We start from the raw sequence: 27,982 nt of genomic DNA, 5'->3' as shown, positions 1-27,982 counted from the left end.
ATCCCATTATAGCCTTCAGTGCTGTGCACACAGTAGGTTCTTCATACTGTAAATGGTTGTACTGCATGATATGGCAGATGGATGAATGGATGAAGGAATATGAATGAATGTGTGAACGCACTACCTGTTTTCAAGGAAGACTGGAACAGGCATGTACAACCAGTCAGAAACATAAGGGCACAACAAGGCTCAGAAACACTTACCTTGCTTTCCGTTCCCCTCCTTTCATTTTCAAAAAGGTCTAATAATTCCAAATTTTAAAATTCTGAAAAGCAAAAGGAACAGAGCGAATTTAGTCTGGCATTCATGGCCTCTGAAAGAGAGCATGGTATAAAGAAGAGAAAGTCAGCCTTGGGGTCAAGGACACTTAGGCTCAAGTGCCACCTCTGAAACATACTGGCTGGTGACATAATCTCTCTGTGTCCCAGGCAGCACTCTAAAACTCTAAGTTAGAGAACAAATGCCAATGTGCATTGATGGAGAGTTTGTCCTCCTAGGAGAGCTCCGATGCTAATGAAGTCACAGGAACAGTCCCAATTCCCATCCTTCCCAAAACCTCCCTACACAGCTGCTGTCAGGGACCTGGGGCACTGTCTCCTATATCTACCCAAAGTTGCCCCTCTCTCTGATCCTTGACTGATGTGTCTCCCCACAAACCTCTGCTCCCCTCCCCAAGCTACACTCTTGGAACCCAAGCAAGCCTTCCTTTAAAGGCCAGCTTAAATGTCACCTCCTTCAGGGAAGCCTTCCCTGAGAGTTTTCCTCTCAGTAAAGTAATGACCCTTCCTTGGTCCCACTTGGCAGTTCTTTGGTCTGCCCTAGGCTCTTATTCTCTATGCTCTTGTCTGTTTCTGTCCATCTCTGTCTCTCTCTGTCTCTCCATCCCTCTCCCACCCATTCACACACACATACACACACACACACACTCACACACACATATGCATTCATACATATAGAAAATAAAACATATGCATATATATATATATATATATATATATATACACACTTATACACACATACAAATATACCTATGCAGGCTGTTTCAGCTATTAAAGCTTGAAACTGCATTTTGATTTTTGGAACAGCTCATACATATTCTAATCCAGATCTTTTGTCTGCCTGGGGCCCTGAGGGGTTAAGGGACCTGTCCAGGATAACACAGCCAGGATAGGTCAGAGATACAACTTACACTAGGTCTTTCTGACTCCAAGGCCAATTCTGCCTCTGTTCTGCCACTGCAGTTACCATACATTTTCGTTTGACAATTCAACAGAATTTATTATGTGCCTCCGATTATCTTCAAGGCTATGTCTCTCACACTGGAGACACACACACACACGCACGCACGCACACACGCACACCACACCACACTACACCACACCATCAGCATTCACTCAACAAACATTTTCCTAAGCATGTACTATGGGCAAAAAAGCACTGTTTACCCCAACATTTAGGTGGGACAAACGCTGCCTTCAAGGGGTTTGTCATCTGATTTATCACCTCTCCTTGAGGGCAGGGACCATTTGGGATTTATCTCTTTATCACCAGCATCTGGTACAGTGCCTGCTTAAGAAATGCCTGTTGATTGACTATTTGGCTGAGCAGTAAAATCATCTTTATAGCTGATCCAGACATGACTTGAGTGTATTAGTTACAAAAGAAGGTACTTTGGACCAGCCCAGGCAAGGACAATGGCCACAAACCAGGGACACAAAAGGCCTGAGATGAAAACAACCCCCCACCACCACGATTCCCATGCCTAACCTCAGTGAGCTCCAGTCAACATTCATACAGGAGTGTGAAGGGAAAGCTGGTGAGGGCAAAAGCCATGCCTTCCCCACCTCTGTGTCTCCTCCAGAGCCAAGCAGTGTATCCTGTCCCAGAGAAGGCACTCCATAAGGGCTGGATAAGCAAGCAGGTGCCTACTCATAGATCTTTCAGAAATGCTGACTTGCAGCTTCTAAAGGATGCTATTTCCATCAAACTATAGCAAAAGTTCCCACCCATCTCTACCTGGGCACCCAGAGAATACATAGATCAAAACACCAGAGTTAACATGTGCCCAGACCGATCCATAATAACACCACTAGCACAGTCAGAGGGCATCGGGCTCATCGGGAAATGTCTGTCACTTTACTAGGAAGGGGGAGGCTCCAAAGAAACACAAAAGTCTTTGGACAGGTGTTTCACTCTGACAACCTGAGAGAAGTCTCACGGTATCCCAGAACGTAGAGCTTGACCTGCTTCAAACTCTTCATTTTACAAATGGAGAAACTGTCCTGTGGAGAAGAAATCACTTTCCCAATACCATACAGTGAGTTCATGATAAAACCACATTTAGGAACTCAGTGCCCAAGCTTCTCAATCAATCACAAAATCAATAAGAATTGACTAAGCACCAGGCACAGTGCTAGGCACTAGGGACATAAGGCCAGGAGTGAGATCTCTAGTTGCTGTGGCCAAATGGAAGGACAAGAAGAGATGATACCCTAAAGGCATTGGAAAATGGGAGGGAGGAGAGGAGGGAACTCCCTTAGAATGACCTCAATTTCACTAAAGTAGGAGGGAAGGTCATCTTTGAAAAAAGATATATTCAAGGAGGAAAGAACCCAAGCATCAAATGGAAAGTCCAAAAGAGATAAAACGATGAACAGGGAGATAAAAACACAGGATAGTTATTTATAACACCAGCCGCCAGGCCAAGGGGCCCTTACCCTCCAGTGCTAGACCCCAAGGGTCCTGCCCCCCAGCCCATGATACCTTTCCCACAGTACCTATCTGTCTCCTTGAGTATTTTGATGCCCCTCAGATATTGTAATTTTTATTTCCGGAAGCTATGCTCTGAGGCTCCAAGAGACTTTCTGAGGATCTGCGTTCAGGCAGTGAGAACTTTGGAAGTATCACCAGCAGAGATTGCCCCTGAGAGGGCAGAAGAAATGAATAATATTTAGAGCAACAAACACCAGAAGAAGTGCTCACTCTTTGTGGCTTAATGATTCATAAACCTTTAGCATCATAGTTTAGAAGGGAAAGAGAACTTAGAACCTAGAACCATGGAACATTAAAGAAGAGATGGGTAGAAAACACAAGAAAGTTCTGAGTTGAACCAACACTAGAGAGAACGCTCTTTTGGAGTTAATGAATCATAGACTCTCAGAATCACAGGGTTTGGAGCAGAAAGAGAACTTAAAACCTAGAACCATGGAACCTGGAAGGGACCTGACAGAAGTTCAAGGTCCCCATTTTATAGAGGAGTAAACTGAGGTCCAGAGGGGAAAAGCCACCCTCAACATTGCCCAGTGAGTAAGTAGCAGAGTCAGAAGTGGAATCTACATCTACTGTCTCCAAACCCAGGGCTGTTTCAACCATTCCAAAAGTTAGAAGGAACCTCAGAGTTCTCCTAGTACAGTGCCTTAGCCTAGCACTTAAAAATGGACCTCTATAATCTGGATCCAACTTCTCTTTACAGTTTTGTCTTTATTCTCTACAGTTTAGTTAAAATGAACTTTGTCCACACACTCTTAGACTCCAGTCAAGTTGTTTCCCAAACTTGACATCAACATCTCCCACCTCTGGGCATTTGTACAACCCATCCCTCTCACCTGGAGTGAATAGAGAATGGTCTAATTTCATCTAAAATGTAGAGGACTAGCCTAGGAGTTAGGGAGTAAGGTGCTTACAAGGAAATCTCTTAATCCTCCCTAAGTCTTGGCTTCCCTACCTTTAAAATCAACTTGTCTACACTTCCTTCCACTGCCATCATTATGAGGAAAGTTCTTAGTAACCTTTAAAGGACTAGAGAAATAGGAGTTACATTAGTCACTCATATTTGGGAAGGGAAGTGGGGAGAGGAAGGGACATGGCCTCTGACCATATCAATGTAGGGAGTTCCCCTTTAGGTCAGCTAGGTGGTGCAGTGGATAAAGCACCAGTGCAGGAGTCAGGAGGACCTGAGTTCAAATCTCACCTCAGACACTTGACCTCACTAGCTGTATGACTTTGGGCAAGTCGCTTAACCCCATTTGCCTCATCCTGGGTCATCTCCAGTCATCCTGATGAATATCTGGTCACTGGATTCAGATGACTCTGGAGGAAAAGTGAGGCTGGTACCTGCACAGAACTCCCTCACTCAAAAACAAAGTTAAGTGCAAGTCATGTCATGATCTCTCTGATGGCATGATCTTCTTTGGCAACGAAGCATGAACACACACAGACAGGGAGTTCCTCTACCTATGTAGCTCAAAATGCAATCTCTAGTCTTAGAGAGGTGAAGTTACTAGTCCAGGATCACACAGCTAATGAATGTTAGAGACAGAACTTCAACCAGGTCTTCCTGACCATGGGGGAGTGAAATTATGTGGAGGGCATAGGGAGTAGAGTAGAGACTTAGAGAGAGGAAAAGTGGAGCAAGTCTCTCAGGTTAAGGGCCCTCTCTAACCACTGGGTCATGCTACTCTACCCCCCATTTATACCTTATCAAACCGAAAGGCTGTGAGAAAGCTATAGCATTTCAGTATTCATGCATCCCCTTGACCTTGGTGCCTAAAAGAGAAGCTCAATGGAGCTGGAGAGAAAAATGTTTCATTGGGTCTGCACAACATTCACAAATGACCTCAGCCTGTATGTAGCCCCATAACTGAGGATCGTGCATGCATGGATGTTGAATGCCTCGAAAATCCCATCTTTCTTCGTTGCACCACACAGATGTACTGAGGATCGTCGACCCATGTGTTGTATTTGGTACCAAGCCAATGCCAGCTGGGTCAGAACCCATGACACAAGAAAAAAGCCCGAGAGCTAGAGTCGGAGCCGGATTCCAATCCCAGCTTCACCACCATCAAGTCATATCCCAGAGTCTCAGTTTACTCAGCTGTAAAACGGGGGACAACAATCGCTGGATCCTGCCACACGCCTTGTGTGGCCGCGAGTAAAGAACTAGATATGCTGTAAAGCAACGTCCTTGTTAGGAGGGAAGCTACTAGACTGTGTCTCCCATTTTCAGTTTTCTCTCTGTGGATCTCGAGAGGCCCCTCTTCCTTCTTGCTGTGGATCGAGTCCTTTTGGAAAGCTTTGGCAGGCCCTGGGTAACGAGAGACGCGACCCGGCCCTTTAACACACCTGCAGCCCGGCTTTGTAGGCTTCAGCTCCACGGAGAGGTGGTCTGACTGACCATGGAACCATGAGTTCTCTGAAGATTTGAGAGAAACTGAACCTCTAGAAGAGACAACTTAAGTGAGAGAGACAGGGAAGCCTGCGTCCAGCTCTCTGGTTGGGTCAGATCCTTGATGTCCCAAGGCAGAACGAGGTACAGCGCGGAGGGAGCAGGATTCCAATGCCGCACAAGACCGACCTGACCATTGGAGCTCGCCCACAATAGGATAGGATGCCTTGGAATGTTCGGGCCTCTCCAGCCCTGCAATGTCTGCGGGGTGATCCCTGGGGCAGGGACCCTCGAAAGGGGCTCCCTCCCTTGGATCTTCTATCGCTAAGGTCTACTTGGAGATGCTGTTCCCACGCTCAATCCCTGGTCCCTAGAGGCACTGAGGACCCTGCGCTCGTTCCTCCCCGCTCCTCCTCCCTTCCCGGCCCCGCCCCCTGCTCTTTCATTCCCTCCCAGGCAGCAACCCCGCGCTGGCTTGGACCCCCCTACACCCTTCCCGCACGTACGCGCTTCACTCTGTTCCCGAGTGGGGCGGGGACGCTTCTTCGCGATCCCCCTTCGATAGACCAGCGCCACCTGCCCGAGCGTCCCGCGCTGCCCAGTCCCGACCTGTCCCAAGTTTTGTCCAGAGCGTCTCCCGCCTTGGAAGCAAGAAGCTCAGTCTCGAGACCAGGTTTCGCGTCCTGGCCGCCGTTGCCAAGGCGACCGGAACACTCGCCGATTGGTCCGGTCCGCCGGGGAGGGGGAGGGGCCTAACGCCACAGGCCAGGATTGGTCCCGGCGAGGTCCCGAGCCTAGAAGCACCACCTCCAACCGCCTCGGCGCGAGGAGGTCCAACGTCTGAGCGACATAAACGCCGACAAAGACGCCAACTGAAGCAGCGGAGGAAGGAGGACGAGGAGGAGGCTGTGAGTTCGGGGACGGGGCAGCCGGGGACCAAAGGGGAGGGATGGTGAGATCTTCCCCCACCGCTCCCATGGGTAGCGCCTCTCATGCAGTGATCGCTTCAGTCAATCGATCAGCATTTCTTAAGCACCTATGGTGTGTGCGCCCGAGAATACAAAAAGAGGCAGAGACAGTCCCTGCCTTCTGGGAGTGTAAAGTTAAGAGAGAGAAACCACGTGAAAACATCTATGTACAGACAAGATACAGGTGGGATGAATGTGAGAAGACACTCAACTCCCATGCATTGAGCTAGCATCTTTCTGCACATAATTCCCAAATCTACATATTCAGCCCGAGTTAACATCTCCCTCTACCTCTTGGTCATCCCCTACTCTGTGTCTCCTTAGCATCTCAAACTCCACATGTCCAAAACAAAATTCATTATCCTGTCCCCAATACTGTCCCCTCTTCCTAACTTGGCTGTTACTGTCAAGGTTACCACCATTCTCCCAGTCATCTAGGCTCACAACCTCCATTCCTGACTGTCTTCCCCACCTCTGTATCCAGTCTATTGTCAAATCCATCCATTTTTACCTTCACAACATCCCAAATGTACATTTCCAAGCCTAAGTGTTTTCCTGAGCTCTAGCCCCGCATCTCCACCTTCCTAGGAGACATCTCAAAATGGCTGTTCTGTAGCTGTCTCAGACTCATCATTCCAAAACAGAACTCATTATCTTTCCCCAAGAAATCCTTGCCTTTTTCTAATTTCCCTATTTCTTTTGAGGGGATCACTATCTTTCTGGTGACCTAAGCTTGGTCATCTTCATTCTCTCTCACTTTTTACATCAATCATATCTTTTCTCCTTCACTTCTTGCAAGACTCAATTCAAATACCACCCTTCTGCATGAAGCTTTCTTGATCACCCAGCTCCTAGTTCTTCAGTCCCAAAATATATATATCATATGTATAACACCAAGCACAAAATTTGATCATTTATTTAACATTTTTGAGCACCTATTATGTGCATGGTACTGAGCTAGGTACATAATTCCTACCCTCAAAAAGCTTAAGAATTCCTGGAGAAGAAGACAAAACAGGTCCTACCCCAATAAGCATCCTCCCCCTGGATCACCTTTCACCTGATCCAACCTCTCCCTTCTCTAATCCAGCTTCCACACAAGTCCGAGCACAACCCTCCCCTACTTGAGAAGTCCCTGTAGCTCCCCCTCACCTCACTCCTCAGGCTGACCTCACTAGTAGGAGGCCTGAGACAGTGGAAAGACCACGGGCCATAGTGCCAGAAGACCTGTGTTGTGCCCAGCCCTGGCTCTGTCTGTCTCTGAGCCTCATTTTCCCTCCACTAGGAAATGAGGGAGTTGGATTAGCTGACATCTAATGATCTTTCCAGATATAATTGATGATTCTCTGTTTCCAGACTTTTTTTCCATGCTTTTGCATGCCCTTAATTCTAGCCAAACTGGACCTGAATTCAATATTCCATCTCCCATCTCTGGGTCAATAGGAGAAGATGAATTTCTGACTAAGGAGATGAAGCCATTCCAGATTAACAAAGGCCCAGAGGCTAGGAAGCAGAGGTGTTCCAGGAATGGTCAACCATACATTTCAACTTTCTCATTTACATATGGAGGAAACTGAGACTCAGAGTCTAAGGGTGGCAAAACGTAGAGTCAGGAGGGCTTCCCGTGGGAACATGCTTTTGTTTTCACTCATTCCTGTCCACATAAGATCTTCCTGCTCCTGCTGGATGCCTACTAGTCCTTAAGAACCCAGCTCGCTGGTCTTCCATCAGTAAAAGCCTTCCCCTTCATGCCTCACTTAGCACTTTGCTGTGTGATACTATGTGGTCTGGGTTTGTGTCCCAGCCCCCACTGAACTCCAGGAGAATCAGACCAAACTCTCCTCCCGTGCCTAGCATAGCACTCTTTACACAGTAGGTGCCTAAGTGTCAAGGTCACCCCTCAAATAGGAACAGCATAATGGGGTCCCACTGGCCCTCCACTAGCTCTGACTCTGTGGTACAGTTGCCCCTGATGGGGCCTGATCCCCTATCCTTCCGTGTCCTGGTTTATTGTCTCAGTTTATTCCAGTTTTCGGTCTAGGATCCCATGGCCTTCCCTCTGATGCCACCCTTCACCCTCCGGAAAGCAGGAAGGTCAGTCGATAGATACTGATGAGGTGGCCACTACGTGCCAAGCTCTATGCTAGGCGCCAAGGAGACAAGGACAGAATGAAAACATCTCACCCCTCAAGGAACTTGTTTCCATTCCATTACTGCTGCAACCAGGTGCTTTAAGATGCCAGTACAACACTGGGCAGTATGGGTCCTCTGCTAAGCTGGGGTCACCCAATTAGCAGCCCCCTGCCTTTTCTGACCACTCCTTTCTTGAACAATGTATTTTGGCCTTTTGAGAAAGGCTGAACACAGTGTCAGATACATGTTGTTGTTCAGTCATCTCAGTCATGTCTGACCCTTCTTGACCCCATTTGGAGTGTTTTTGGCAAAGATACTGGGGTGGCTGGCCATGTCCTTCTCCAGTCAGGCATGTAATAGGCACTTAATAAACACTTGTTGACTGATTTCGTGTAGTATAGGAGATCATCATGTCTCGCCCCCTTATTTTACAGATAAAGAAAGCAAGGCTCTGACAGATTAAGTGACTCACCATGAGCAGCAGAGCTAGTCCTCAAGCCAAGGTTGGACTCCAAATGGCCTGCTGTTTGCACTCTGCCAGAGACTGGAATGGGAGAGAGCCTGGAGGCAGAGGCCAGCTAGAGACCAGAGGTAGGAAACCACCTCCAGATGACCCCATTGGGGAGCTTGTTAAGAGGCTCTTTCCTCACCTGTGACCTGTATGACCTTGGTCACTGCTCCTCCTGGGTAATATAAGAAGGCTGGAGTAGGCAACTGGGGAGGGGCAGGGGTCTGACTGGGATGCCTCCTTGGTCTCAAGGATGGTGGCAGACTCAAGGGAAAGGTTCTCTTGGCATCTAGGACTTCTTGGAAAGCGGCAGCTTTGCTCCCAAGACTTAAACCCCTGCAGCCCCAGATGCCCTGACACTGCCGACACAGGGAAAGGGTTTACTGGTTGATTATTTTTTTCTGCACAAGCTCAGCTCTTACACATTTAAAAAAAACCCAGCATGCTTTTCATGGCACCCAGATTCCCTTCCGCATTGGTGAGGAAATAGATTTAAGGGCTGAAGCTCTGGGGATTGAGTGCCAAGTGGCTGAGAGATCCAAGTGTGAGAAGCAAATTGTCATTTGATGCTCAAAATTGGCAGACACTGGGAGCCTCCAAGATGAGACCTGTGGGCCCAAACTGTGGGGCAGGGGTTTTCATGGTTAATTCCCTCATTGGCCCAACCTCTCAACAGTCCAGAGATAGATAGAAGGAGAAAGGTACACTTAATAGCCTCACCAAGATGCCATTTGTCCAAGGACAGTCGTAGCACTATAAAACTGATCAACCATCATTAAGTACCTTCTATGTGCTAATCATAATGCTAGGACTGGGGAGACAAGGACAAAAATGAAACTACCTTGTCCTCAGGGAGCTTCCAGTCTACTAGTGGGATGTAGCACAGTCACAGATAAGTAGACAGAAGATATGTACAAAATGAGTCACAATGATAGGGGCTAACCAGGACTGGGGGTACTTAGGAAGGCTTCTTAAGGAGGTGCCCCCCTTAGCTGAGCCTTGATGAACCTACATGGTACAGTGTACAGAGTGCCGGGCACAGAGGCAGGAAGACCTAAGTTCAAATCCAGCCTCAGTACTCACTACCTGGGTGACACTGGGCAAGTCACTTCACCTGTTTGCCTCAGTTTCCTCATCTGTAAAATGGGAATAATAACAGCACCTACTTTGCAGGGTTGTTGGGAAAACCAAATGAGATCATTTGTGTATAGCATTTAGCACAGTACTGGGCCCATAGTAAGCATTCTATAAATGTTAGCTTGTATTATTACTAGAGGTAAAGGTGAGCACTGAGGGCTGCTCAAGCCTGGAAATGGGCAAAGGCTGAGAGTCAAGAGGACAGGCCCAGTCATGAGGCCAGGGGCAGGAATGCAGGGGGAGCTGGACCCAGCCTGGCAAGGATGATGCACTCAAGACCCCAGGAGAACATCTAAAGACTAGCTCACTTCACCCATCAGATACCAGAAAGAGTCCTCTGAAAATGGTGGATGAAAGTAGAAGCAAATGGAGGGAGTTTTATGGTCCCTTCTTTCCACAAGAGAGAAGTGGAGCTTTGAATAACCTGCCTCCAAGGAGAGCCCAAGGTCACTAATCCAGAGCATCTGGGACTCCAGGCTGATTGCAGGCCAAGTCTGCCCCAAGAGAAGTTTGAATTTGGAACTCAGAAGACCTAGGTTCAAATGCTGACCTCTGCAGCCTGCATTTGGGGAGCAGAGACCTGGGGGAGAGCCTTGACTACTGAAGAGACCATCACTTGGACCCCTAAGTTGGTCCTCCTCTCATTGTCATTGGGAAAAAAGTTTGTGGGTAGAAAAGAGACCATGCCAAAGGGGGCGAGAGATGGGAGAGAGAATGCCAAGTAAAGCAGGGAAAAGAGACTTCAATGCAGAGGCCGGGACAGTGGGTGGCTGCTTGGCCCAAGAGTCCAATGGCAGAAGATCCCCCAACAGGGGCCCTGAAGCTCCAGGTGCCCCTTTCCTTTGCCTCCTTTACTTGCCTTTTTAATTTATTTTTATTTTCAGTTCCATATTCTCTCCCTCCATCCGTTGAGACAGTAAGAAATGCAACAACAAGAATGGCACATAAGCCACACAAAATTCTGTCCCTTTGCTTTAGGTTAAGATTTGACTTCTTCCATGACTCTGCTGAGCAGAGGAGTGCAGAGGTCTGTGAGTTTCATTTGAGTCTTCCAAAGAGAAAGGAAAAGAGACAGAGAGTTCTCCTTCTGGTTCCCCACATTCAGAACCTAAGAACCCCTAAGAACCTGGGGGCTTGGGAAGTAATTCAGAACGATGGGGCAAAGTGAGAAAACAAGTATTGGACAGTACACAACTGCCAATGAACATGGGAGCACTATTACCTCTGAGCAGCCATCACAAAGGGTGATGTCCTGGAGCCGCTCTCCTAGTCATTTGTAAAATGGATAAAAAGATGCACCCAATTACAAAGGAAGCCAATTATTTTGAAATGTAATGTCTTTTTTTTCCCCTCAAGTTCATGGAGCCCTTGAAATACATTTCTACTATGTGATTCCTGAGCTCCTTGGAGGGAAGGGGAGCCTGCAGTTCTGCTTCCTTAGGTCTCAGATGTTCCATGGACAGTCTTGGGTACCTCCCAACTTCTCCCAACCCTGGCTGGTAAGGCGCTCATGATCTGCTTGGGGAGAAGAGTGAACACAGAGGAAACAAAAGGAAGTGAGTCAAGGCTTAATAGAAGCAAATGCTAAGTGGTGAGAAAGAGGAGTGACCAAAAGGATGAGCAGAGTCCTTAGGGACATTTCCTGGGGGGTAGGACAGGATTTGGGCCTTGAAGGATGGGCAGAATCTGGGAAAAGACCTGAAAGCACGTGACAGAGGACTCCCTGGAGCAGTGATTCTGAAACTTTTTGGTCTCAGGACTCCTTGACATGCTTAAAAATTAGAGAGGACTCCTCCTTCCCCCAAGTTTTTGTTTATATGGGTTATATTTATAGATTACTAGATTGGAAGGATGCATTATGGGTTGCTCAGGGAGGACCATTCCCTCTGGTGGGAGGGCTGCTCATCCACCTTTGGTATTCACCTCATTCACCCAACTCTCACCTGTGGCTCCAAGAAGCTGGAGCATGTGCAGCGGCCACACCCTGGCAAATGGGCCAAACCAGGTGGAGGGTAGCCAACAAGCCTCAGATGTCTACCCCAAGCATGGGAATTCATTTTTTTAATGTAAAAGTTTTTCGCTCCCTCTAATCAACTGGACCTTTCCTTTTATAACTCATTTTGCCGATGAGGAAACTGAGACCAACAAGGTTAAGTAACTTGCCCAGGGTCACACAGCTAGTAAGTGTCTGATGCCAGATTTGAATTCAGATTTTCCTGACTTCAGAGCTGATGCTCTACCCATTCCACTGCCTAGCTTCCCTAAACCCTGACTGATGCTAGATTGAGCCAACAACAAAGTACACGAGTGGATTCAGTTCCATTAGCAGTAAAAGCCCAGGCCTGGGGCTGGGACCAGGGGAATGGGAACTACTCACAGCCCTTCAGGGAGTCAGCTTGGTTAGCACCTCCCTCTCTCTTCTTTCTAGAGACAGGATTTAGTTTTCTTAGCAGATAAGGATTGGGCCCTGACTGTTCATTGGTTCCACTGGTATGGGGCCTACTCTGGGAAGGAGACTCCCTTCGCCAATGCAGGATGGCACCCTCTCTGCAATGCATGTCCAGCATGGGTCAAGGTGGGCTTGACCCCAGGTTTTTCTCTTTACCCAGCTCTCCATCCACTACATAACACACTCTATTTTCTAAAAGGAAATTTAATTTGATGTTTCCCTTTCATTTCCCACTGCCTACACCCTCCCAGGGAGCCATTACTTATAATAATTTAAAAGAAGAAAAAAGTTTCACTAAATTAACCAACGTATCAAAAAAAAAAAAGCCTGATGTTAAATTCGCTGTTACAGACTCCTGTGCCTTCACTTCTCCAAGAGGTAGATGCGTCTGCCTTCTCCTAGATCTCGTGACTTTCCATTCTACTGAGATCATTTTCTTTGGTTTTTCTATGCGCCAATTACAACACTAAAATCACTGTGGACAGTTTCCAAGGTTGCACACATTTCATTTTGCATTGGCTTACGTCATTCCATGTTTCTCTACATTCATCATGTTCATCATTTCTTCCAGCTCAGCAAGGTTACACTGGCCTCCTGTGCCCAGACTGGTTTAGTTATTCCCCACTAGATGGACTTGTGCTGCTCTTAAAGAGAGAGAAGAAGCCTTTCTTTTTGTCACTGACCTCCTGGGAGGGCACGCCTAGGAGAGGAATCTCGGGTGTCTTAGTCACTTACTTTGCATAATTCCTGATTGCTTTTCAGAATTGTTGGACCACTTCTCAGTTCCACTAACAATGCATCAGGTGCCCATCTTTCCATAGCTTTTCCAACATTGTACAGTTCCATCTTTGGGCATCTTTGTTAATTTGCTGGGTAGGAGCTAAAAGGTTGTTTCTCTCATCAATAGAAACATTATTTCATATGGTTGTTAATAGTCCACAAATCGGTTTGAGCTCTTATCTGCTGTTATTTTTCTATTAATTATCTAGATCTCTTGGGTATCAGACCCGTATCAGAGATCACAAAGATGCTATTTTTCCCAACAGACTACACTTATTCTACTTGTATTCTTTTTTATTTTTTAATGTAAAAGTTTTTCAGTTCTCTGTAATCCAAAATCATCCATTTTGTTTGCTTTTCAGCAGAGGCTTGTGAGGTTTTGAAAATGGCCATACCCATGTCCATGCTTTGCCTTCTTTGCCACCCACTGTTCTAACTGGCTCTAAGACAGGACTTGTTAAGTTGGGGGCCACAGACCCCTCTGTATTTCAGGGCATCCATGAACTTGGATGGAAAAAAATGACATTTCATTTAAAAATAATTGTCATATAAATAAGTGATGAGGATCTCTGCTTAGGCAAAGGAACATGATCTTAAGCCCCAAGTAAAGAGCACTGGATCTGTCTGAGACAAAGAGGAATCAGGGAGAGAAAAGGGAAGGAGATCCCTGCCTGTGCCAGTAAATGGCATTGCCCCAAAGGGGACCTGGGCTCAAATCAGGTGCTGATTTGCTCCTTTGGTGCAAACTGAAGGAAGACTAAAGGGAGGCCATGTATTAGCATCCTAAAGTCTCTAAGGCCTGCATTGCCAGGACCAGTTAATGGGGAGGAGGGCAGAAGTCATATTGGACATACAGCCTCTACTGGACCTTTGGATTCTCTTCTTCAACCTGTGCTTACTGATCATAGACAGAGCTGTTGAGTGAATACTTAGAATAGGGAAGGCGAAGACTACCAGGAGCCTGAGAGCTCATCTTGTCCAGATGAGTAAACTGAGGCTTACATAGAAGAAATGGCGGAACCCAAGATGCAGACTGAGGTTTCCCATGCTCCTCCCTCTATGTGCCCTAGTCTTGTGACTGATTGAATAGCAGACTAAGTCAGTGCCTGCAGGCCTGTTTTCTGTTTGTCCTTTCTCTTCTCTCCTTTCTCTCTGACCTCTTTTCTCTCTTCTCTTTGTCTTCTCTTTTCTCTCCTTCCCTTTCTTAACCTCCTCTCATCATCTTTCTTCCCTTCTCTTTCTTTATCCCCTCTTAAACTCTGTCTACCTTCTCTTCTCTCTCTTCTCTCATGCTTCCTTTCCTTCTCTCTCTTCTCACTTTCCCTCATTCTTAATTTCTTCCTTCTATTTCCCAGTATAGGGAAGAAGTAGAGAAAATAAATGGGGTGGGGATAGGGAAGGTCTGAGATTTAACTTGGACCAAATGCCGAAGGAGTCAAGTCCAGACATGTCCTTGTCTGGTAGAAATTGGCCCAGGATTAAAAGATAAGTAGAATTGATCAGGCCCAATGATTCCCAGCCAGTCTGGTCACAGGAAAATGTCAGACCAACATGGGGAACAGCCCTCTCACTTCCCCAAGGAAACCCCAATCCTTGATCAGCCTCAGAGTGGATCTATAACAATCCTCTTAACTTCTTATGTTAAAAAAATGAAGCTAAGTGGGGAGTCACTAACACTCTAGGATCAAAGAAAATTTGGAATAGTGGGGCATGGCTAGTGACCAGCACATGGTTCCCAAAGCCGCACCACAACATTTCAGTTCAATAACATTGAGGACATCATGGGTAACATGCCAAACACTGTGCCAGGCACTGAAGACATGGAGACTCAAGTGAAACGGTCCCTGCCCTCAAGGAGCTTTCATTCTATGGGAAAAGTCCATAGGTACATCAAAGGCATTGATTAAGTGCCTACTGCGTGCCAAGGACTGGGAACACCCACAGACCATACAATTGAACAAATACCCAAGGTCAGAATGACAACTAAAGCAGAGAGACAAGAACAAACAATGCTTATACATCCAGGGAGAACTCTTCAGTTTGGTACAGTTGAGGCAAGGTCTGGAAGTCAAGCTGGTCAGTCAAGCCATCAGCAGACACCGTACATGTCCTGGTCCAACAGTGGAAGTCCTGATCCATCTACCCAAGCTGGGAAGGCTGGGAGACCGTACTTCCTAGCAGACCATCTTTCCACTGGCCAAGGATCACCCCAATGGAGTGTGGAAAGGCTCACTGCTGTCTGAAATGCCTGAAACCATCTCCTAAATAAAGCCTGGAGGGTCTGCACTCAACTTCATTGACATCTCCATGCAAGTGAAACCTGAAGTCCTTGAAACATGCGAGCTTTGATTCCTGGGTGCCCCTGAGCCTAGGGTAATGGATGGAAAGATTGATCTGCCAATAAATGTCCTTGTTGGTGGGAACTCAAAGTGATAACTTCTGAAAAAGCTTTCCATTGGGAAACAATCTGCATGGCATTCAATGGAATTACAAAGAAAAGCGAAAGCTGGTCCAACTGTGGAGCACTGGGATAACAGCCTATACTTTAAGCCTTCGGAGAAGAAGGAACCAAAGAAATCTGGAAACAATGCAGAGGAAAGGAGGAAGAAGCAACCCAGGGAAGAGAGGAGCCTTGAGGAACCACAGCCACAGAGGCTGAGCTGGGGCAAGGAGTCCAAGGAGGATGACCAGACAAGTGTCCTGATATTTCAGAGAGTTGGAAGTGACTTAAATGCAAATTGTCACCTAGCAATTGTAGTTGTTTGGTTTTCAATGTTTTCTCTAACAAAGTATTTGATATTCTTCAGAGGGTTCCTAGAAGCTACCATCTCTCAGTACTGGGCCTCTGCACTAACCTTTATGTCTCATAAACCTGAGCGTCAAGATAGGTAGCAGGGACAAAGCTACTATAGGTCTCTATCCAAGGTGCTCAGACCCCAGGGGTTTAGGGCAACAAGACAGAGGCTCAGTGGTTAACATCAAGGCCCAGGTCTGCCCTCTGGCCCCAGAGAAACCTTATCAGGCAACTCCTTCCAACCCCACCTGCACAGTCAAGGATTGTCCAGACTGTGAAGACAGGGAGAGACTCCCACTCAGTCCTCCGCCACTCAATGACCCAGTCCAAAGGACTCTGCAGATTCTGGATATTTGGTGGTATTTAGGGTTATGCCATCACCTCCATCTTGTCATCTGGAGACAACTGGCTATAGCAGAAATATGATCTAAGAAAAGCAAAGACAAGAGACTTTGGGCCATGTGTCTCCTCTTCTCCCTCCTCCAGTGGAGGTCACAGCTCTTGATGCGAAGGCAGGAGATAGTGGTTCAAGTCAGAATGGACTACTTGATCTCAGGAAGTGTGCCTTCCTTTCTCTGAGCTTCAGGCTTGTCATTCAAAAATAAAACCTGCACTACCTACCCTGGCAGGCTTGTGAGGGATGAGATGTACAAAAAGAGAAACTGAGCACACAGACATGTGAACTTCTATTGTAGCAGCATCCAGCCCAGAGGGATGTGATATGACGGAGTCATGATCTGGAGGGCAGGAAGGATTTCATTTGTGTATCCTCTGTACCTGGCAAGAGCCATAGGGACAGAGGAAGAGTCAGAGGCAAACAGGACAACTACTTGGAAAGTTACATGTTGGATTTATCCTGGACAAGGAGCACGCAATAGAGATGCAGAGTTTTGTGCACAGCCCTCTCCTGTGCATCCACCATGTGTGTGGATGACATTTTATTGGTGTTAGGGTCAGAAAAAAATACATGGGTTTTGAAGAGTCTCATGACTCTTGGACCTGTGATTTCTTTGATAAAGGGAACTCCCAGAGAAGGTAACTCCCTTTACAAATGAGATAGCTGGTAGCACTACAGTGGAAGTACTGGGCCTGGAGTCAGGAAGACCTGAGTACAAAGCCAGCCTCAGACATTTACTAGCTGTGGGATCCTGGGCAAGTCAGTCTGCCTCTGTTTCCTCACTTGTAAAATGGAGGTAATAATAGCAGCCAAGCATAATCCTGAGGCTCAAAGGAGGTAGTCTTTGTAAAAAGCACTTAGCACAGCCCCTGGCACATAATAGGAACTATGTGAACCCTTTTTCCCTTCCCTTCCTGCCCCTTCCCAATGCAGCTCAGTAGATTCTCTGCACCTCACAGTCTTTAAGAACTGCCTGAGGCCAAGACACAGACTGAGGTGCCCAGGATCAGAAAGCCTCAGGTATCAGAGGCAAGATTTGAACCCTGAGCCCCAGGCCAGCTCTCAGTCCCTCTGCCTATGCTACTTCTCATTTGCAGTTTAAAAACTGGAAACAAAATGTCCCAGAAAGCAGCCTGGCCCATACCTGATTGGTTGAAAGGGTGATCCCTGCATGGAGCAGGCAATGACTTTGTCCACTGGCTGTCCAAATAGCTTTTTTTTCCTTTAAGAAGGAGGAAAAGTACAACAGCTGAAGGAACACTTAGGCTTCCAACAAAATACCCAGAAATGAGCCCTTCAAGGGGCCCCCACCTGCTAGTGAGGTGGCACTCCTGCCCAACTATTCTATAAGACAATAGGCCAGGGTTCTGGGTTCTGATTCTCGCCACCAGACAACACTTAGGGCCCAGAACATGACTGTCCGCTTCTCTGCCCATCCTTCAGGCCATCTGGTTATCTGTACTTTTCTCTGAGATACTCGCATACCCCTTGGGTTCACCGGTCTAGCCAGATAGGGGCTATGACATGACCCTCCCTGGACCTCAGTTTTCCTTCTTTGTAAAATGGATTTGGAGTGGATGGCTTCAGAGGGCCCAGCTCTAGAGCTGCACTCCTACGAACTGAAGCCTGGTGATGCCAGTTAATACACAATAGGTACTTAGTAAATGTCGGTTTTCCTGAATGGAGACAGATCCCAAGCAAAGTCCAGGCTCCTCATGGATCCCTCTTCCTCCCTCGGCCGCTTTCCTTGCGTTACACTCCCATCTACTGGGCACAAGGTATCCTGTCTCCCTTAGCAGATCTGTCAGCCTCTGCCTTCCCGGGTCCTTCATTGACCCTGCTGCTGAGGTCTAGTAGAGAGCCCCTTCTGGGAGATGGAGCAGACATTCCCCAGGGCATGTGGTTAATCACAAAAGCCTCTGCCCTGCTGGTGTCTGATCTAGTGCTATACAAGTCTGTAAATCAGCCATAGATGATGTGAGCTCTCGCTTGAGCCCCACCAGGCCTCTGTCTCCTTCCCATCATCCAATAGGGTCACCTATGGCACTGCAGACGGTCCTAGGTGAGGTTGGTCTGCACATCAGAAATGACACAGATTTTCCCCGAAGCCTCTCATCCCCAGCATTGGCTTTGGGTCCCAGATCCAAGGGTCCCACCCTGTGGCAAACACACCTTCCATACAGATATGACCTCTGAGCCCGAGGAACTTGGTTCACCATCTACCTCTGACACAGGTCAGCCAAGCATGCTGGGCAAGTGCCCACCCTTCCTGTGCCCCAGGCCACTCTTTAATGCTATTGGTCGAGAGGTTGGTTTCCTCCTGTAGGCATTCCCCCAAACCCATGAAATCACAAGTCCAGAGATGTGATTGCTTTTGTCAGCTGTAGAGAGATGCTGGGATTGGTTCAATTGGTTCAATTGGCTTAATAGCGTTTGAATTCACAGTGGCTTTTGCATTTCATTAATGGTCACAGTTTATTAATAGTTCTATTCCAGTGGAGCTTTATGCTTTTTTTTACTGGAACTATGATTTCATTGGCATGGGGAAATCCTTCTACCAATGCAGGTGGCACCTGCTCTGGAGCTTGGAATCTCAGAGTTTAGCATGTGATTCAGAGTCACAGAACTCAGATGTGTCCAAGGTGGGACGAGAACACACCAGGCTTCCCTCCCTTACTCAGAGCAGCGAGCTGGCATGCAGCAAGCACCTAATACATGTTTGCTACCTTGGAGTCAGGGATAGGGGGAGGTTTGGCTATTTAAAGGGTGCCCTCATGCTGGAGTGGGTGGGCAGGCATCACCATCCAACAGAAACAGAAACAGCTGCTCCCATTCCCCAGAGCTGAAAAGCAAGGTTCTGGGCCTCACTGACCTATACTGGGGCTCCCAGTGAAAAGCTATTCAAAATACAACAAAATTATCAATGGGAGAGATGCCAAAGTGGGCATCCTGCTTGTCTATTACAGATTTTGTATCTGTAACACACCCCCCTGCCATGACAGCTGCGTGTTTCTGTAGAACTGATGTTTGTATGCCTAGATGAGAGACATCAAAGATAAAGGGGCTAGACAGCTGTTTCAAATTGTAGATAATCACACTCACTGCCTTCAATTACTTACTTAGCTTTTCCAATTGTTTTACACACAGGTCCAACATTTATCTAGCAAGTCATAAGGGAACAGCTAATGGAATTCCAGCCAGGCCAATATCTGGGTGCTGGGAGGCAGCTGGCTTATGGCTCAGTTTTTGTTGAAGGTAAAAGTTGGACTCAAGGTTGCTCTTTTCCCACTTGTCTGTCCAGTCCAGACCAGACTCCTCCTTCATGGATCCAACAAACATGGCAGCATTCCACAGCCCTTACACTTCCCAAACACAAGGAAGACAAAGCATCTGTAACCTGATGGCCTGATGCTCACTGGACCCTCGAGACGTGGATCCCAGATACCAGACTTGGCTGAACGGTTCACAAATAGAGTGGTTGATGGGCTTTCAAGCATGGCTTTCTCCCCCTGCTCAGGGGTCAGCAATAATGTTTCTGGACCATTCAGCACTATTCCTCCTTGGGACTGCTAGGACTTCTCTCCTTCCTGAGACTCAGAGAAGAAAACTCACCCAGAACCAGAGACCCAGCAGATCCTTCCCTGTTCCTGCCCCTGCCCTTTGCTGGAGGCTGAGAATTTCCAAAGGACCTCCATTTCCCAATTCCTCCTGCCCTGACTTTCTCTGTAGACCAACATCTGTAGCTCGAATCCACGTCAATTCAATTCAATTCAACAAGCATCTATTATGTGCCTGTTAGGTGCTAGGTATTCCACTTGACACTGAGGGTACAAACACAAAAAAATAGAATCGACTGTGTCTTCGATGAACTTTACTTCAACCTCTCTCTTTGAGGGAACATCCCCTGAATCTATAAGCCTCCAAAGGAGGGGGGACTACAACATAGCTGGACAGTTTCTTCTCTCCCTCCTCCTCCCCCTGTTCCCCATTTTATCTCTTCCCTCTCGTTCAGGTGGCACAGATGATTTTGCAGAGCTTTTTCCTCTCTCGTTGGGTTGATTTTCTTCCCTTTGGAGCATTTGTTCCCCTCTCCATTTTTCTCCCCTACCTTTTCCTCCTTTGATCCTGCCATAAACGAAGAGTATGACATGATCATGCCAGACACCAGCCTCACAGACTCCATACTTTTAGGGATCATGTCAGTAAATGGAAAGAAGGCCTGTATCCCATGGATTGAAATACCTACTCTGGAGTTGAAAGTGCATCCACTCCCTGTCTCTCCCCTCTCACCACCAGCCTCAATGGGTAGGGGAAAAGACATTCCCAATGGTCAGTTGGTTAAGATGCTGCTTTATACAGAAGCCACCCAATATTTGGACTTTAAAAATGACTGAAGAAAGTGTTATTTACAAAGGAGGGAAAAATCTACTAATGTTCTTCCCCTGAGGCAGAGGCCTGGCATCCCACTTATCACTGAGTGATGCAAGCTCAGGAAACTCAAGGTATGTTGTCAGCTTTCATGAAAAAGACTCCGGAACTTTTGAGGGTATTGATCCTAGGAAGACTCCCATGTAAGATATGGTTAAGAAATCTGATTTGGGTTAAGATGTCATAGATTTCACTGGTCATGCCCTTTCCCTTTTGCCCTTTATAGAACTAATGACTTTTGACCAAGAATATTATGAAACCATCAACTCTAGAGATAGTCTTTGGCAAGATACACCAAGATCTCTATATCTGTGGCCAGCCTATGGTCTTGGAGGGCTGCCTCAAGGATTTGCGAAGCTAATTGCCATTGGTGGCAGTATTTATGTGCCAAATAAGTCAACCAAAGTCATCACAAAAGTTGGACAGGTGAGAGGTTGCTCAATGCATACTGCAACCTGAGTGATGTAAAACACTGGGTAAAAAAACCAGAGGTCCAGGGGATCAGAGCTATCTGTACCCTGAGCCAGCCATTTGAGTGCACTAATGATGCCAGTTCATGCCAGGTCCTAATTTCACAGAACCAGGTCAGGAAATCAGGTGACAGACAGTACAAGGAAATTATATTTCCATAGCTGGCACTACTATGGAGTCCTGAAACCTGAAAAAGAAATCACAGCAGCCATAGAATTCTTGAAAACAGATGCTTGTTGACATCAGCGATCCCAATCCAACCGATCTGGGAACAAAAAACCAAATATCCATTTCCTATACCTCGGATACTACTGCATCTCACTGTGCAAGTGCTAGTAATAACATTAAAGACATCTAGAAGAAGATGGCAGAGTCCTGAGTTAGAAGAAAATGACTTTCTATGGGAAAGACTAATTAAGAGCAGTAACATGCTAATATATCCAGTTAGGAGAAATTTAAATTTCCGCTAATACAGACTCATATCAGAAACTGAATAAACAAACTCATACTGTATGCTGCTTTTGCAATTAGATCTTTTCATTTTTTCAATGAGAACAGTAATAAAGAGAAGGCATTAACCCTCTGTTTTACCTCTGCTCCCTGAGGATCATGACAATTCCATTTCTGGAGCAGCAGAGATTTTAGATACGCTGTGTAAATGTCTTTAAGGTCCTTTAGAGTCCTTAAGGCCAGAGGTTGTATCTGTCGTCCTGTCAGTATCCCCAGCGCTTAATTAGCCCATCTCTCTACACCTAGTGAGCATTTAATAAATGCTTTTTTGTTCATTCACTGAAGAAATGCTAATGCCATTTAGGAGCTATCCTGGGATCCAGATCGGGTAGGCTGCTGTTGTATTATGAATAGAGGTGGGTCTGTGCCTGTGTGTTTTCAGAGGAGACAACAGTTGAAATAAGCTTTAAGGTTATACACACACACTGAGGCAGAGAAACAGAATGGGAAATGTATTTGTTTCTTTTATTAGTATGGACTGTTTACAAGCTCTGCATAATAACGAGGCATTTTGTGTACTAGCCTCTCTTTCCCTTCTGCTCCAACCACAGATAAAGAAATGCACAGTTAATCTGACAGTCAGCTTGTTTTTTTAACTTTGAGCTTATGGGGCTCCCATGCTGGGTCTGATAGTTTATACTGTCTTGTCCTCTGCCCACTGAGCAAACTCCACTGAAAGCTTCTTGACTTTGGATAATATCCCTAAGTCCCCGGGCCTTGCTTTTCCCCTCACAGCAAGCATGATAAGAGCCCAGATGTCAGAGCCACTAGGATCACTCATCATTGCTCCAGGCTTGGAATTCTAACCCAGCTTCAGCTTTTGACACTGTATCTTCTGGACAAGGCTTCATTGAGGCATTTATCTAATAACACTGATTAGAAAGTATCAGAACAGCCCAGATCCTAAAATCTCTTCTGTACCCCAAACTGGGGGAGGGGGGGGGAACATGAACAGGATTGTTGTTTGTCCTTCATTTTCGAAGAGGATCATGGCATTAGGGAAATGATGACGTGACTTGCAGTTGACTTTTATTTGAGCGAGGGAGGGCTGTGCAGGTCACCAGCCTCCCTTTCTCCTTCTGAGCCACCTGGATCCAGTGAACAGAACAATTCATCAGGATTGACTGGAGATGGCCCAGGATGCCATGAGAGATCCTTGCCCTTTTAGGCCAAGGCCTTAACTTGCCAGAAGCTCCCAATCCCTGATGCACTTAGAGTACAGCTGGTGTCCATAGTACAAGGTAGAACCAAACTCTGGACACAGAAGAATGATGGATCATGGGCCTGAGAGGAGAAAGGAGCCTCAGAGACCATCTAACACTCCATTTTCATGTTTACAGTTAGAGAAGTAAGACCCAGATTGGAGAAGTATTTGTCTACAATCATCACATAGAAGGACGAGGTTTCAAAGCCAGGTCTTTTGCCACATTTCACCTCTGAAAGCTCTGGTCTCTTTGTTCTGATCAGGAGCATGGACAGCTCCTCTCCCTGCCTTCGGCTACTCTGCCTTCACCCAACACACACACACACACACACACACACACACACACACCCATACCCACACATACCCACACACACACACACACACACACACACACACACACACACACATTTTCACTTTACTCAAGGTTTGTCCAACTCAAATGGTGTCTCCTCCATGAAGCTTTCCCTGATCCTCCCCAACTCCCATCCCAGCCCTGGCTCAAAACAATCCCTTTCTCTGGGCATTTCTCATACATGGTACACAAAATGCCTCCCTACTATGCAGAGCCATAAGTTGTGCTTACTGTCTACAAAGAAATGTTTTAAGTTCTATATTCCCCACAGCCAGGCTATGGGGTGGTGATCAAGGGTTTTCTGCCATGACTTTTAAAGATAAAGCTTGCTGGGACCATTTACACGCCTCCTACCCCATGAAAACAACCACTTTTAAAATGAGGATTGGACTAAGTGGCTTTTGAAGGACCTTTCAACTTTTGAGCCAATGAACTGAACCTGCCCCGGAAATGAAGCATACTCACCTTTGGCTCCAGGGTCTGGCACATGCTAGGTGATAAATCATTGTTTGTTGATTGATCGGTTGGTTGATTCCAAGAATAATTAAGTTGGAAGTGCTGTGAAGTGGTCCAGCCATTGTAGAAAGCAATTGGAGATATGCCCCCAAAGTCTAATGACTTTGTCCTTTGTCCCAGTGGTCTCACTACTAGCCATATGCCCCTAAGAAATCAAATGTATATCAAAATGTGTTGAGCAGCTCTTTGGGGCTAATAAAGAACTGCAAGCAAAGAAAGTGCCTGTCAACTGAGGAACGACATGCGTGGAATGGGATACTATTGTAGGTAAGAAATTATACAAGAGGCACTTTTCAGAGAAACCTGAAAAGACTTGTAGGAACCAATTCTGAGTGAAATGAGTAGAACTAGGAGGACTATGTATACGTACAGTAACAACACTGTAATGGCAAATGCCTTTGAAAGCCTTAAGAACCCTGATCAATGCAGTCGCTGATGCTGATTCAAAACGATCAATAATGACAGCCGGTGATGGACCTGCAGGGGAGAATGAGACATCCGTTCTGGACATGGCCAATATGAGAATTTATTATGCTTGACTACGCTTATTTATTACAAGGTTTTTTTTTTCTTTTGCTCAATTGAGAGGTTGGGGGAACAAGAGGGAAGCTAACTATAGTGTTACCTGAAAAACAAAAAGAAAAGGGAGGTCATTGAGTTATTGAAAAGAATGCAACTAATCAATAAAGGGAACAAAGAGACATTTAGACAGCCTTGAAATTAGCATGGTGAATTATTTATATATATACATGCAAATTTTTTTAATTAAAATAGGAAACCATCAGCTGATAGGTGCACCCTCTAACACTCCAGCGGCCTCCTTGTGTCCTAGGTTCCCTGGCTCTGAATTTGTAAAAGCTGATTTGAGGGTACATTCCATGCTCCTTGCCCCAGTCACAAAAAGTGATAGCTAGGACTCTGTAATCTGGCTGAGTGCCTAGAACACAGAAGGCACAGTAAGGAAATGAATTGGATTACACTGAAGGAATGTATTCTTTACTCCTAGTTATTAAGGACTGTGTATAAGAGGGGAAACATCTGCCCCCAAGTCCTAGAGACTTTGGCTCCCCTTGGCAATGATGAAAAGAACACTTCTAGAGTTCCCCCTCACAAATTTTGGGCTGGAATTAACATGCATCATATAAGATCTGCACAGAGACCTCGAGGCATGACCCTTGTTGGCCCGATATTTCTGCTGCCACAAGCACCCTGTTGACCACAGCAAGTTCGCAGCAATATTCCCAAGCAGCTCCAATAGGGGTACGATTCATAGATCCTTTGGCCCAAGTCCCAGACTATATGAATGAAATCTTCTTAGAAGTCATGGGAGAGCTCTCAAATTGAAAACCAGTTTGCAGCCATTGAGGCCCAATGTGGAGAGGTGGATGACCTAGGAATTAGCTGTACTTTTAGCAAATACCCCAGAGAAGGAGCAGAATGCAAAAGCAGGGCCTGAATCCCCTTGAAATTTTCTCTTGGGTGAGAAGATCATGCTTAGAGAATGAGAAAGCCACCAGTGGGGCTCACTGTTCCAGAACCAAAAGAAGGATTCCTCACTGGGCAGGAAGTCTGGTATAAAAGTACTAATATCTATCAGCACTTCTCAGACTTCCAATCCAGAGTAGGATCAGGCCTCTCCTCCAAAAGGAATCCCTAAAAGGAAACAAAGGGATCTCCACATCTGGGCTATAGCTCCCTCGTCTCCTCATGGCATAAAAAGGGCCCAGTCACATGGAGTCTATGCCCTTTCAGATTTGGTGAGCTGCCAAAGACGACTCCACATCCTTTGCTGTACCCTGTACAAATCACCATATGGAGACAAGGAGACTATGTCTAGAGAAGCTAAGGCCACTATTCCCTGATTTCATCTGTTCCCTTACTGGCTACTGCCACTGAAGGTGTCAGCTTCATCCTTCCCCTTTGCAGGGCAACAGTGGAAAAGAAAGAAAATGATCGTTAAGAAGCCACATATGTCAATACTTCCAAAAGTGAAGCAGAAGAAAAATAGTCGCCTACTGTATGAGGCCATGACTACAACCAGATCAAACACCAACATGAATTTTGGGTTCCAGCACAAACTATGCAGGGTGACCTTTCACACCACAGATGATTGCCCCTCGCCTATTCAGGCTGGCCAGGGTATGACTGTGCTCTTCCCTCTATCACCACCAAAGCTGGGAATGACCTGGTGGTGTTGATAGGTCACTTATGGGGAGGGGGTGGGGGGAGATGATCTGATGCCTTAGAAGGGAGACACTGTCTCTGATAATGCAGGAGACATCTTTTCTGTAACTTGGAGTCTTAGAAAAGAGTCAGGGCACTGAGAGGTTTAAGTGGCTTGCGCAGCATCACACATCCAGTAGGTGTCAGAGGTGGAATGTGACCCAGACTCTTCCTGGCTTCTACTACCATCTTTCCATCCATCAGGAATCTGGCTCATGTACTGAGGTTGCTTAATCATTGACTATGGTGTCCAGAGTCTGGGAACAGCTCTCTGTGCTGAGCCTTGAACAGACCATATCTACGGCAAGCAAGTTTCTAGTTGGTGGTGACCCATTTTAGAAGACTGAAGTACCTCCAGAGAAAGGTGAGGAGGGTGGGGATGAAGGTAGAAGGAATGACTCAAAACCATGTCACAGGAGCACTGAGTGAGTGCAGGGTATGGAGAGATTTAACCTGAAGAAAAGAAAATTAGAACAGTCTTCAAATTTGTGAATCCCAGCCTAACTTTGCTCTTGAAGGTTCTTGACTTACATCCAAGGCCTGATAATGGGTCCTACCTATCTGGAAAAATGCAAGTCTAGCGCAGATGTGGATTTGTCATCAAAGAACCAACCTGGAGAAGGTCAAAGGGAAAATAACTCCATTCTCAGGTTGACCATGGGGTAGTGAAGTTTTCAACCAGAGTAACTCCTGAAGACCAAACCATGGAGGGGTCACCAACTACATCAGTGGGGGGGGGGGGGGGGGTGGTCTACAGTATTAATAGATGTCAAGTGGAAGGAGGATTAGATTTTTGCTTGACCCCAGAGGGCACAACCAGAACCCATGAATGGGAGACCAGAGAGAAGCAGATTTGGGCTCACCATCAGGAAAACTTTCTAACCATTAGAGCAGTCCCAAAGTGAAATAGGCCTGTTTCAGAACGTAGTGAAGTCCCCATCATAGCACAGGTTGAGTGATGTTGTAGGGCTGAACCAGATGGCCTCTGAAGTCCCTCCCACTTCTGCCATTCTATGCATTGGTGAGTTTGAGCATGACAGGCTTGCAAAAAAATCTAGAAATAGGGCTATCTAAGGCCCATCCTCAGAAATCAATAAAAATAAGCCTGTTGGTCATGAAATGTGACATCGTTACCCAGGGAGGAGATTAATGGTGACAGAAAAAATGGAAGAGCAGGAAGCACATGACCTACCCAGCATTATGGTAGATACAAGTTTATAGAGAGCCATTTCTCAACTGAAATGCTCTCTTTTCAACTACTCCTTTCCCATCAGTATCTCCAAGATCTAAGCTTCAGAGCTGCTGCATGCAGGCACCTTTACAGCCTCCAAGTCTGGCTGTCCTTTGACTTCTCAGTGACTCTGAGCAAAGTTTCTTCAAACAGTTCTCCTTGGACCAGCAGGACCCCAGGAAAAGTGGAAGGAACATATGCAACCTATAGCATATGAAACAAGAATGAAAAATGATTTCTCAGATAGTGAACATTGGGAAGACTCAGAGGAGAGGGGATTCAAGTATTGAGGGGCTGTCATGGGACAGAGCTGTTAGCCTTGTTCTGTTTAGCGCCAAAGGACAGATCGAGGAACAATTGGGCCTCTTGGCTGAGTCTCTTCAGCTGTGCTCTTGGCCGATCTCTTGGACTCCGTTGATGACTTATGGTGAGAAACAGTGCTGTTAGGGGAAAGGTCTTGCTCCCTCCTAATTGGGCCTAACATATTATGTCTGCATTTGGCAGGCTGTCACCAGGTTGGTCCAGAAGAATTAATTTTTTGGGCCACAGAAGCTCTCAAAGACTGTGTACTAAATTGTAGTGGGTCTGGAAGCTGGGCCAGGAGAGAGAGTGTCCTTGATAGAATCTTTGCAGGGACAAGCCTCAGGTCACAACAAGGTCTTATGGGGAAAGTGTTAGACTGGTAGTTGAGGGGAAAACTGCACTCAGCTCCCAGCT

General features: G+C 46.4%; 1 protein-coding gene and 1 long non-coding RNA gene across 6 annotated transcripts in view; one reads left to right on the top strand and one right to left on the bottom strand.

Moving 5' to 3' along the window:
• EFCAB6 (EF-hand calcium binding domain 6) overlaps window positions 1–17,644 on the bottom strand; it is a 229,218-nt gene extending 211,574 nt beyond the window's left edge. Inside the window, exons 1-2 of one of the 5 annotated variants that reach the window (XM_072596357.1) lie at window positions 17,475–17,644; window positions 204–265 (exon numbers count right to left, since the gene is read on the bottom strand). In XM_072596357.1, the coding sequence (XP_072452458.1) occupies window positions 204–229 (26 nt within the window). In that variant the 5' untranslated portion in view covers window positions 230–265; window positions 17,475–17,644. Of the gene's footprint in view, window positions 1–203; window positions 266–2,777; window positions 2,914–5,670; window positions 5,838–6,643; window positions 6,735–17,474 lie in introns of those variants that run through there. The other 4 variants (XM_072596355.1, XM_072596354.1, XM_072596359.1 and 1 more) reach the window with 4 other exon arrangements.
• On the top strand, window positions 5,670–24,641 carry LOC140496526 (uncharacterized). The gene is made up of 3 exons (XR_011964286.1): window positions 5,670–6,072; window positions 8,700–8,856; window positions 19,478–24,641. It is a non-coding gene; the product is annotated as an uncharacterized lncRNA (long non-coding RNA).
• The last annotated feature ends 3,341 nt before the right edge of the window (window positions 24,642–27,982 follow it).

Source organism: Notamacropus eugenii, chromosome 3, assembly GCF_028372415.1.
Source record: "Notamacropus eugenii isolate mMacEug1 chromosome 3, mMacEug1.pri_v2, whole genome shotgun sequence".
Taxonomy (NCBI): Eukaryota; Metazoa; Chordata; class Mammalia; order Diprotodontia; family Macropodidae; genus Notamacropus; species Notamacropus eugenii.
Note: the sequence above shows the minus strand (reverse complement) of the source record. Positions and strands in the feature narration are given on the sequence as shown.